Source organism: Euprymna scolopes, chromosome 29 (genome assembly GCF_053919585.1).
Source record: "Euprymna scolopes isolate OS-2025 chromosome 29, ASM5391958v1, whole genome shotgun sequence".
Taxonomy (NCBI): domain Eukaryota; kingdom Metazoa; phylum Mollusca; class Cephalopoda; order Sepiida; family Sepiolidae; genus Euprymna; species Euprymna scolopes.
The window spans coordinates 23,951,682-23,965,092 of record NC_136510.1 but is presented as its reverse complement, the minus strand read 5'-3'; the positions used below and the strand labels follow the sequence as shown (position 1 = coordinate 23,965,092).

Sequence of the window (13,411 nt, the reverse complement as noted above, 5' to 3'; positions counted from 1 at the left end):
ACCCCTCAGAACCCTTCCCTGTGACCAACGGGGTCAAGCAGGGCTGTGTCTTAGCCCCGACGCTCTTCAGCATGGTTTTCTCTGCCATGCTCCAGGACGCTTTCAAAGACAGTCACTCTGGCATTGTCATCAAGTACAGATGTGACGGGAAATTGTTTAACATCAGGCGAATGCAGGCAGTCACGAAAGTGAGGGAAACCATCATCAGAGACCTTCTCTTTGCCGATGACTGTGCCCTTAATGCCCCAAATGAGATAAAGATGCAACGTCAAATGGACAGATTTTCCACCAGTTGTGACAACTTTGGTCTCACCATCAGTACAAAGAAGACAGAAGTTATGTACCAACCCGCCCCAGGAGATGCATACCATGAACCCGGCATCACTGTCAAAGGACAGAAGATCCATGCTGTGGAGCAATTCACCTACCTTGGCAGCACCCTCTCCCGCACCGCCAACATTGACATTGAGGTTAACCATAGGATCTCCACAGCGAGCAGTGCATTTGGAAGACTTAGAGACAATGTGTGGAAGAGGAGAGGCATTACACTCGCAACCAAACTGAAAGTATACCGAGCGGTCGTCCTGACAACCCTACTCTACGCCTGCGAAACTTGGACGCCATATAAAAGACATGAAAAACAGTTGAATGGCTTCCACCTCAGATGCCTCCGTAATCTTCTCAACATTCGCTGGCAAGACAGAATTCCTGACACAGAAGTCTTGAAGCGCGCGGGGCTCCATACCATCACCACCATAATCCGCAAAACCCAGCTCCGGTGGGCAGGCCATGTCTATCGCATGCACGACAGCCGAATCCCCAAACAACTTTTCTATGGGGAACTCAGCCAGGGAAAGCGGAATGCAGGGGGCCAAAAGAAACGATATAAAGACTGTCTGAGAACGTCCCTAAAAGACTTTGACATCAGCCCCCAGTCTTGGGAGAGTCGCGCTGTTAAACGTTCGGCCTGGCGTTGCGTCATCAGCCTAGGAGCCGACAGGGCAGAGAAACAACGCATGACACACGACCAGCAGAAGCGCAAGAGGAGGAAGGAGAGAGCTGCCTGTTCACAGCCTGCCGATACCGCCTTCACATGTCCAGAGTGTGGAAGAGTCTGCCGAGCACGGATTGGCCTCATCAGCCATCTCAGGACCCACAAACCCCTGACGCCGAATTGATTGATACCTTGGTCATCGTCGATTCCGACGGACGAGCAAGAATATATATATATATATATACACACATACACATACATACATATCGTGTCACCCTGTGTGTGTGTGTGTGTGTGTATATATATATATATATATATATATATATATATATATATATATATATACACACACACACACACAAAGCTATTCTGAAAATTTATCGTGTCACCCTGTGTGTGTGTATATATATATATATATATATATATACACACACACATACGCATACATATATATATATATATATATATACACACATATGCATACATACACACAAAGCTATTCTGAAACAGCATATTAAAGTATTCAAGGTACTGAAAGGAATATATTCAAAAATGGTAATCACCTAAATCAAAATATTCTATGCATTAAAATAAAGAAAAGAAAAAGGACAACATTAAAGCGAACAACTTACATTTCCGGTCATCATCGCTTCTGCTTGGATTAATCTGTCTTTTGCCGTTGCTTCATTTTCTTCTTTTTCTTTTGATTGAGACGTTTTGGAAATGTCAGATGAGATTGACATTGTTTTTTCACGGGGCTGCGAGCAGAGTGACATAGAGCTTTCTGACATGTGAATGGCTTTCTCTCTGGAAAATTGCCTGCATTCAAAAGCACAATAACAAGAAATAATTTTGACAAAGTCGATCATAAAAACAAATTTTAAAGAGGATAGGAGTGGATATTTTCTATAAATCAAAATTGTTTCATTTAAATTTAACCACTGGAACAATTATATTTTGTTTATTGCCCATTTCATTTTGCAATTAATTTTGTAAAAAAAAATCAATGGATACAAAATATCTTGAGCAACATAGGATGCAAAAAGACCCGATTTTGGCATAAAGCATTATTAACAGGAATTAAATTACATTTCTGAATCTTTGAGATGAGGATAAATTATTTGGTTTATTCGGACTACTGTTCTCATCTTGAGTGCCATTTTCACAACGTTTTGATTGATGTAACCTTTGACCTTTTTCAGGTGTATCTTGTCGAACTTGGGAATTTGGACAGAATTTCTAATGAAACCCTTTATTTACTTCATGGAAGTAACATACTCTCGTTCCGTCAGCCATGACTGAATAGAGGTCCTAAATAATTCATAATTGTATTTATCAGTCATGCACACTGAGGATTGAATCTTCAACCTTCAGAAGAATATCACTTTACAATCGGTACCTCCAGTTTTACCCTACCCCTATATGTAACGCGATGTAATTGTAATTTAATATTATCATCCTAACTTTTTACCATTTAATAGAAAAAAAAAAAATCGTGTTTACATTATCGACGCTTTAAAACAACGTTCCTGTTTTAAAAATCTAGTAAAAATCAAATAATAATCATATTTTCCTGAAATCTTTGATATTCAATCATTATTAAATAAACTTACATCTTAAAAGTAGGTTTCGATAAATATATTAGCGGAAATATATATTTTTTTAGGTGTTGATTTTTCCAAGTATTCTAACCACTGAGCCATAGGCCCTTACAGACAATTCTAGTACGAATTTTGGGGGCCTTAAACCTATTTTATTTCTAGTTGTAAATATCACTATTCATTACTAATTATTATTACTATATATATATATATATATATATATATATATATATATATCTCAGTTTGACAAGATACACCTGAAGAAGGTCAGAGGTCACATCGACCAAAACATTGTGAAAATAACTCAAAATGAGAACAATAGTCCAAAGAATCAAAATAGTATGAATAACCACTTAAAAAAATTCATAAATATATATATATATATATATATATATATATATATATATAGTAAGTTATAAAAATATATATGGCAATTTAGCTACACAGAATATTCAGCATTTCATCCATGCTAGGATTCGTCAGGCTTATGCTAGCGTGGATGAAACATGAAATATTCTGTGTAGCTTAATTGCCATATATATTTTTATAACTTACCTATGTATTGAGCACTGTTGAAGTAAATACTTAAAGTTTACGCATAAAATAATACTTTCGTATATTAATTTATGTGATTAAATGAAGTAGTCATATATATAAAATAAAAATTACAATTAAATTTACCAAAATTATCCAAGATGGTAAAACTAAAGTATATTATAAATATTAAAGAATTAATATTTATAAAGTAATCTCAATCCACTTATTAAGTGTTTCCTATTCAGATTAAATGTTTTTAACTCTTTTTCAAATTGTTTTTTTAACATGTTTTATTAACTATTTGCTCATATATATATATATATATATATATAGTAATAAATCATAATTGTTGCAATATTTTTGCTATAATGTGGGTTAGGGTTACAAACAATTGGAAGCTTCTATTTATAGACAGAAGTGATAAGAAATGACCAATTGGATGGAATCACACTGCTACCAACCAATCACAAACCGGCATCATTCTAAAAATTTACTGAATTTTTTTTTTTAGAATTCTTGCACATAACTTTTCATATTCACATGGGAAGGAAGTCTGCTATTCTTCTCAGTATGCAAGCTTTTATAATTAAAAGCTTCTATAGATTGAAACAGCCATTTTGTTTGAAACAATATTTCTCTTCGGAAACTAAAATGGCTTACAACTAAAGATATAACATCTCGAAACAAAATGGGTTTAAAGTTCTTAAAATTCATACTAGAATTGTTCATAGTGTAGTGGATAAAGTACTTGGTAAATTCAGTTATAAAGTTACATTTTTTGGAGATTGAAGGTTCAATCTTCGGTTTGGCCAACACTCAAAATACAATAGCAAATCACTTAGGATTTCTACCCAGTCATGAATGATGGAACAAGCGCTTGCTATTCCCATGAATTAAATAAAAGATTCTGTTCAAAATTTTGTGTAAATACCTGAATTCAACAAGAAACCACTGACGAAGTTCAAAGGTTACATCGACCGAAATGTCGTGAAAATAATACTCAAGATGGCAACTGTAGTAAAAAATTTCCAAATAATACGAGGAATTTAAATCTGCCTCACCACCCTATTTTCTGTCACTGTTTCTATTCCTAGGAATGGTTTTACAGAGGAAATTAAGATGACGTCTACCATATCCGGTTTGAAGTCACTTTATGCAAACATTCGTACAGTACATAGATGGAATATTTTCTGTCTTTTTACATGGCTTGTGCACTTTGCTATTTTTTGCGAATAATATTGACATGCACAGGCATTAAACAAAGAATCTCTGCAATTAGCTAATGTAAACATGCAAAATGATGCATGTTTGGTGAGGAGGCACAGTACAAATGAGGAAAATATTTAGCAAAGGAAGTAGACCATCCAAGAAATTGATTAGCATCTTTGGAAAAAGCAAGGTTTTCTTAAATTATATAGGACTTCTGAACCATTCAGGTTCCAGGTGTTCTATATTCTATGCTTAAAAGAAGGACAATTAAAACATATGCATAAGACTGATTGTGTAAACACGCGAAATGGTGCAGATTTAGTAAGGATGTATAAATGCATGCTGCGATGACAGGTCAGTGATGGGAAAAATATCTGGCTCAGCATTAGATGATGCAAAAATGGTCTAGCTATTTAAAATAATAATGTGATATTTAATACAAGATTTCGTGCTGTGACTGTAAGCCACTTGAGACGTTACAAAAGTTATGTTCATTCCAAATGCTTGTTTTTAGGTAAGTTTTTATGTCCAATGATAAAATAGCTCATAATTTTCAAGGAGGCTGGCTGTGTGGTCTACCTTAAATGACCCTAGTATCTATTCCAGCAAGATGGGCAGAGGGTGTAAGTTGGGTTTGAGTTTTAGAGATATAGATGATCCTTAAACTGATAGGCGGTGTTAAATTGGGAGATGTGTTTTTGCAAATCTATTGTTTGGTGTAGAAACTGGGTTAAAATAAAATCTTGTTACTTTTGTTTCAAAGGAAAATCTTTTCATGAAAAAGTGATTGAGTGCCTAACTGGTGTCAAATGACTATGAATCAGATGCAATAAAAATCTGAAACATCTAAATTTTCAAATGGGAGGTTGTGTTCATATTATGCCTTCTAAAAACCTCTTTAAAATACTCAGCATTTGTGCATTTGGTTATTTCAGACAGTTTTTTTTTTGTTTTCACTTTAAGAACTCCTTTCAGAAGAGGAGGAAACAAATCAAGAAGACCTTTACCGAAAATTTCAAAATTTCTGAAATGAAGTTGTCGTTATATAAAAATGTATGACTTAAAGTTTATAAATAGTTTTGAACAGTCATTATTGGAACATGCGTGAACATGCGTTTTTTGGAAAACTTTTTTTTTTTTTTTTTTTTAAAAACAAAATTGAAACTTTCGTAATAAATAAAGGCACTTTCAGAATTTTCTTAATTTTATTTTGATTCAATAATCTTCTATTCAAATAGTTTCTTCTCTCAAACTGTTAGACTTTAGAATTCCCTCCTGGCTCCCTGCTTCCCCAACTATGCAGAATGCAGAAGTTTAAGTGCAATGTGACCAGACATCTTGCTGCTCAACTCCCTACATAGTATCCCTGCAAAGTTTGTCCCATATAGTAGCTCCTTACATCCAAGTGGTACTGTGTATTGTTTGGGGTGAAAAAAGCAATAAAATAAAAATGTTCAGATAATTCATGTTTTATTTTGTGTTATTTTATTACTTTAGTGTATTTGTTTTGTGAAAGTTTCATGCAACTTTAACATCTTTTTGATTTATTTCCCTCTGTTCTGAAAGTTTTTTAAAAATGAAAAAAAAAAAAAAAATGCCCAAAATATACAAGTTTCAAATACTCCAAAAAAACTGAAATTTGGAGACTATTAACTTATGTCTAATATAAATGGTCAAAGTTAAAAAAAATAAATAAATAAAAACAGAGCTATCTGAATTTTCACAAAAGACTTGCACCTTTTTTTTTTCACCACAAAATTAAACTGAATATAGTGAACATTTGAACCCCTTAACCCTCTAAATGTTTTTGTAGAAAAATTATTTTTTACACCAATTTTAAAATAACTCTGTAAGCTTAACTGTTCATTGTATGGCTAAACAATGTACATGAGATTTGTCGCACAGAAAAATACATCTATCAAAATAAATTGTAAAATTTTACTAATTTGCATATCGTAATGGTGGCCATCTTGAATTTATAATGAAGTTGACCATCTACTCATGGAAAACTGTCATTTTCTCGTGCACATCTTAGTCAACTGCTGAATTCATTGTGTAGATTTGTGCTGTTGTGTCTTATATTGCAAATAAAGCCAGTTCTGTGTTATTCGAGGTGTTAGACTGGTCACAATTTTACCACAGCTGCACTCAGAGGATTAAGCTTAGTAGTTTTAAAATTCATAAGGATTGATTAATTAGTTTAGGAGTGAATCCTGTAGATATAAATATATGTTTTACTAATGAGTCACATCTAACACTAAAACACGTTTGGGGATTAGGGTTAATGAGATGAATAGATTGAGAGTTAAATGATAAATATTGTGAGGGAATTGAAAATAAATGAATAAAATTTGATGACTTATGAGGACAATTTATGACGAGTTTTTTTAAACAGATTTGAAGATGCCTATGTTCTCTGTTGTAGCCCCCAGGAAAGTAATCTTGCAGTAACGTGTTCCACAAATGGGAAGTTTTGGGAAAGATACCCTGTTCATGGAAATTCCATTTGATGTGGACGCTAGGCTGTCCACAAACCAACTTGACCAAAAACATAACCTTCTGGGCCAAAAGGTTAAAAACACATCTTGTGTTGGGCGTTTTCTGTCGCAATCGCAGAGTCAAGTGCATCACATTTGACATGATGAATCGATTTGAATTATCTCATTGATTCTTTTGTTCACAAAATTCAAAACAAATCTGTCCAGCTAAAACATCAAAAATACACAAAGCCCTGAAAAGTTAGTATTTCTTTTTAATCAGTATAACTCCTGAAAAATAATACATAAGACTAAGGAAAAAAGACTCATTCTTTGGAAGGCAAATGGTCATTTTTATCAAGAACTAGAACACCAACGACGTGTTGGGTCAAATATTTTATTTATATGTTAATAATATGGTCAATAAAACTTATTTAGACAATAATCTTCTATTTACATTTTTTTGTACAATTTGATTGATTTGAAAACACTTTTATGCCATCCTTTCGCTTAACTCTACAAAGTGCAGGATATAGTTGCCCATGTTGAAAGACAGGTTTGTCTCTCTTTTTTTTTTCTTTTTTTTTTTTTTTTTTTACATAGGCGTCACCACCTATCAAGGCCGATAGGCCACTCAAGGATAAGGGTTAAAGAGTGTAGAGTAGTCAAAAGGACAATATAGTAATCGATAGTAATGGAAGTTCGGTAAATTTGTTAACTTAAGTGGAACGGCTCATCAGAAACTTATTCACTTTGGACTTGAAGACAACCATATTATAGACAGCTGGAAAGCAGGAAAATGGAAGACAATTCCACAGGCGTGCGGTTCTAAGAAAGAAGCTTTGATCATGGAATCTATGTTTAGGTTTAGGCACAGATAAAGAGTGTGGAAAATTATTGATAAGGTTTTCAGTTAGTCTAGTGTTTCTATGTAAATTAAAACTTTCTGTAAAGTCTGTCCTTGAGATGAATAGTCATAGCAAATGCTCATTGAATAGGAAACTGAACCCTGGCAAACGCGATATTGTTTCCTTCAGATAAAACAATTTTCAATTTTGGAATTAAAATAATTTCTCGTTCAAAGTATGATGCAATATTTTTTTAGCGGCAACCAAATTATTACACAGCTTCTCTATTATTAGTCTGGTGCCATTACATAAGCATGGTGGATAAATATTCTTCATATATACATCATTCTTTCAAATTGAAAGACACTAGCTCTGGATTTAATTTACCATTTAACTATCGTCATTTCTCTACAAACGGTGGGTGGGGTGTAAGAAACTTACTTTTAGTAGTGCTCGATTTTATTTGGAGCTTACAGTAGTGGTCTTAAAGCCGCCTAAGGTTTATTTTTTCACTCCTTACATAAAAAAAAAAACAAAACAATTTCTTTTCAGGAGAGGGAGTGGGTTAACACTATTTAACATCTGTTTAGTTTTTTTTTTTATAGCCCCGGGCAACACCTGATAACCCTGCTATACAAGATGAAAATCACTTTTTTTCTCTCAGATTTTCAGTAAAATCCACCCTAATCATAGAAGACTCCATAATGTGTTTTTTATTTATTTTTTTCTTCTTATTTTGGTGATGATGTTAGGTCCAAAGGGGATCGTTTTGAATGCAAACAGAAAAGGAGGACAGCAGATTCTAATCGGCTTTTGTATGAAATAAACAAAAACTGAATTATTTAGAAACCGGAAAGAAACAAAAAAAAAAATATGTTACTGCAAGTTGAATATAAAAAAAAGAAAATGAACAAAATTTACCAACTTTTTTAATTCATTCATTCCGGCCGTGTTCATCAATGACATGACATCATCTTCTGTTAAAAAAAAAAAAAATTTTTTAAGTCACCAAATGCAATATACATTTATTATACAGAGTTAAATAACATTTGTTTCACTCGTATACATATATACAAGGTACCCTCAATAAGTTTCCAGATTTTTTTTTCATATAAACACCTTTATTGATAGTACACACATGAAACTCTAGTCCTCCTCGAAGTAATCTCCTCCGGCTGCAATGCACTTGTACATTTCCAACAACTTCTGGAAGGACCCATGGAAACCCTCTTGTGTCAATGACCCTTGTCAGAGCCTCTTTCATCTCAATTGTCTCATAATGATAGCCTCTAAGGTTTTCCTTGAGCTTAGGGAATGACCTAAAGTCACAGGGAGCAAGGTTTGAACTATAAGGAGGTTGAGAAACTGTCTTTATGCCCAGCTTGGTCAAATAGTTTGTGACAAAGATGGAGTTGTGGACTGATGCATTCGTGCAAATCTTCCACATCTTCAGTTTCTCGCAAATAATCGTGTGTACATTTCCCACACTGACATTAAACCGTGCACTTATTGTCTTTATAGACAACGGTTCTTATCCATAAAATTCTTTATTTGGCCAATCAATTCTAGTGTTCTAACTTCCTGACTCCTCGCACACCTCTCATCATTCCTCATAGACAGCTTGCCTTTCTTGAATCAGCAGCTGTGACAATCAGGCTTTAGTAGGGTGTATTCCAATTCCTGCTGTAGCCGTTCATTTGAATCTGGAAACATAAAAATTGGTCAGTCATCTCATAAGACGTATAGCAATGACATATTGAATTTTCAAATGCCTACAATTTTAAATGCCTGTATAAAAAAAGTCTGCAAACTTATTTAAAGCACTTAGTACATGTATAATAAATATATATATATATATATGATACGTTCGGTGGAAGAACGCAAGCGCTATTGGATACTTTTCACAAAAAAAAAAAAAGAAAAAGAAAAAGAGGTTAAATGCATAACAATACTCCTTTGAGTAATTGCATGAATGTTTAGGAAAGCTTTTTAGCAAACTTTGAACGTTTCCCCTTTCGGACTTTACATGGTATACAATTGCTGTATGCCTTCTGTTCTGTTGGATGCCTTCTTGTGACCTCTTGTTTTTTAACATATTTCTGTACGCAGCAATTTTGCTCATTGTAATTTTTTATTTTCCAGAATGATTTGAATACGAAAGGCGTGCAATAAGTAATGCCCCTGACCCACTTCCAATAGCAGTAGAGCAACGAAACTTTGCACAGTTATTAGTCTTTCTCTACATAGGAACCACCCAGAGTTATGCATTTCTCCCATCGTTTGATGCAGCTCTGGAGACCGTTTTTTAGAACACCCCAGGTTGGTCCTCCAACCACGACGTGACTTCAGAAATCAAGGCTGCATCATCTGGGAAACACTTTCCTTTCAAAAACAACTTCATAGCTAGGAAGAGGTGAAAGTCAGAGGGTGCAAGATCAGGACAGTAGGGGGGATGGGGAAGATTTCATAACCACACGCCCGTGCTTCTGATCTGGCGACATATGAGTTGTGGACCGGAGCGTTGTCCTGCAGGAGGAGAGTACCTTTGCTGATCTTGCCCCGCCTCTTGATTTTGATAGCTTCCCTTAATTTCCTCAAAAGTGAAGCATAATAGGCTCCTGTAATTGTGGTACCCTTTGCCAGGAAATCTGTCATCACTACTCCATCCTGGTCCCAGAAGACTGTGAGCATGACCTTGCCAGCGGAGGGCTGCACCCTTGCCTTCTTTGGAGGTGGTGAGTCCAAGTGCTTCCACTGCATTGACTGGGCTTTGGTCTCTGGATCATAATGATGAACCCAGGTTTCATCCTGTGTAATCAGTCTTTTGAAAAACTTTGCCTCATCTTCTTGGCACATCTCCAAATTCATCCTCGAGCACTCGACGCGTTCTTGCTTCTGGAATGGTGTGAGCAACTTGGGAATCCATCTGGCAGACACCTTATGCATATGCAAATGGCTATGAATGATAGTTTTCACAGACCCTGTACTAATCTTGACATCTTGGGCTATTTGGCGAATAGTAATGCGCCGATCTTCCAAAATGGCAGCCTCAACTTGACGGACAGATGCCTCATCAATGGCAGAAGGGGGGGGGGCGACCAGGTCTGGGAGCTGTTTCCACATACTTCCGGCCATGTTTGAATTCACGATGCCATCGTTTTACAAGGTCATATGATGGAGAATTATCACCAATAGTTTCTTTCATTTCATCAAAAGTCTCCTGTGGTGTGCGTCCTTTCAAATACAAAAACCGGATCACTGCTCGACATTAAACAGGCTCCATTTCACACCTGACTCAGTTCAAACCCCTGTAGAACAGAAACCACAATTAGTTCAGAGCTGTAATTTGCCACATAACCCGTAGAGATATAAATCATTGCATACACAAAATTTCAGCTAGATTAGACAAGTGTAAGTGGGTCAGGGGCATTACTTATTGCACACCCCTCATTAACGCAACTTTTTCCAGGTAACCTATTTTTACGAAACATTTTTTCTTGCAAGAACATGCTTCTCCAAGCCGATGCTTTCCTACAATGCATTTTGGAGAACTACTGACATATTCTTCTCCACTAATTCGTTTCTGTTTTGCTGTTTCTCCTTTCCACTGGTCAATCTTTCTTATTCTCTTTCTTTGAGTCATATTTGAATGGGCTTACAAAATTAAATTTTTTAGATGTTCGACTTAAATGAACAACAATGATGTTAGGGCTTGTTGATTTGCAAGTCTGGAAAAATCAAAACGAATAGAACATAATTAGGTAAAGAATTAAAAAAAAAAAAAAAAAAACATCTATGGTCTGAAGTATCATCATTTCAACAGATATATATAAAATATTCAAACACTCATTTTCACATAAATACTTTGAATTCAGAAATGATATTTTTGGATTAGATGCTTCTTGATATTTTATGCTTTTTGCGACAAAAATCTCAAAATTTCAATTTTTGGCACTTATGCTGTTCCTCTATCAAACGTGTCATATATATTTTTTTTCAATATTTATTATTTGTACCTAGAGACACCAGTATTTAATACTTATGCAATCATCAGTGTAGAAAATGATAATTACTGCCGATTGAAAGATTTGAACCTAGTTGCAAAGTACAAATGAAAAAAAAAAATGTCACAATTTTTACAAACTTCTCAACTTAAACCAGGATTCACAACACAAACTCAACATCTATGCATTCTCTTGGCTGTCAAAAACTCTACTTCCTGTCCTCTCCAATTCATCCTTCTTATAGCGACTATTCCCTTCATATGCAAATTAATATCACATGTATATAAAGAATCCATCTACAAACATTTTTTCTTCTTTTTTCTCCCCCGATCTTGTCTAGACAGGCTAAACAGAGATGCGGATGCTTGCATAAGCAATACCTTTTATTACACAAAGTCACCTCTTACTTTGCAGTCTGGTATTCAGCCCCCAGGCCACAATCAATCAATATGGGAAAAGAGGAGAATTTAAATTCTATATGTCAAATTAGTAGAGATATATAGTGTTCAATAGCAGTGGCTGGAACATACGCATATACTGTAATAAAGAAACATATAGATTTAAATATATATTTTATTTCTGGGATTGAGTTATGTTTAAAAAAAGCAAACTTTAAAAATTGTTCTAATAAACCGTACATTATAATTAACTAATTACATCATCCATCTCTCCAAGATATTTATTTTTCTTGCCTCCTCTCACCATGTTGCTTCACCCACTCACTAATACCTATATAATTATAAAACTGTGAACCTTGCTTGCTTTCATCTTGTCTTCAGCGATTGGGCGATTCAATCTTAAAAAACAGGATGACAGGTATATATATATATATATATATATATATATATATATATATATATATATATTCAGGCAAACATTAAAAACAACAGAGATACCTTGCTTAATGATTCTTTTTTTTCATTTTTTCGATCTTTCGTAAGATTTTTTTTAACTTCAAGATGGAAGGTATTTACAAATGTTCCATGGTTCACACGAGCGCTTTCGATTCTTTCTTGAATCATTAAAATAGAAGTGAAATATATAGTTACGAATGATAAAAAGAGTCAATGAAAAGTCGATTAAAATATACATTTACGAGTGATAAAAAACTTGATTAAAAATTAGGATGATAAAAGGCAATGTTAGTAAAACCAGTTGTATACTGGTTATGCTAAACATTTCAGCACATTATTGCTACTTTCAAAATTAATGCTATTTATAGATGGGTTCTGGGTTTTTATATATAGTGCTTCAAGTATTTTTAATTTTTTTACAATTACTTTCTCGTTGCAAAATCCTTGTGTTGTCCACGAGGACCTTTCTAAGATTAGAGGGGGGACAGCTATGTTGATTTGTTAAATGCTGGTATGTTGAGCTAGTACTGTTCAAATGCATCGTTAATCGACGGGACAATGTTGTTTTTGTATATCCAATATATGCGTTTTTATTTTTGGAGTTACACTCTCCTAAGGGGCATTGAAATTTGTACACAATATTGGTTTGCTCCAACATTTTTGTCGCCGGCGAGGAGTTATTTTTAACGATGAGGTTATATATATATATACCTATAAAAGTGAACGTGTCTGTGTATCTGTCTGTCTGTGTGTCTACATTTCCCTACGCAATAACTCTGTCAATTTTAAGTCTACAGACTCAAAATTTGATATACAGGGTACTGCGATTTGGAAAAATCAATATGCTCGGTTTTCGGCCAGAAATTTGGTGATTAAGGGGTCAAAGT

General features: G+C 34.6%; 1 protein-coding gene across 2 annotated transcripts in view; it reads right to left on the bottom strand.

Moving 5' to 3' along the window:
- Positions 1-13,411, bottom strand: part of LOC145252544 (multidrug resistance-associated protein 1-like) — a 214,630-nt gene that overhangs the window by 52,069 nt on the left and 149,150 nt on the right. For both annotated transcript variants that reach the window (XM_080112095.1, XM_080112096.1), the window contains exons 20-21: positions 8,592-8,643; positions 1,627-1,813 (exon numbers count right to left, since the gene is read on the bottom strand). In XM_080112095.1, the coding sequence (XP_079968221.1) occupies positions 1,627-1,813; positions 8,592-8,643 (239 nt within the window). The remainder of the gene's footprint in view (positions 1-1,626; positions 1,814-8,591; positions 8,644-13,411) is intronic.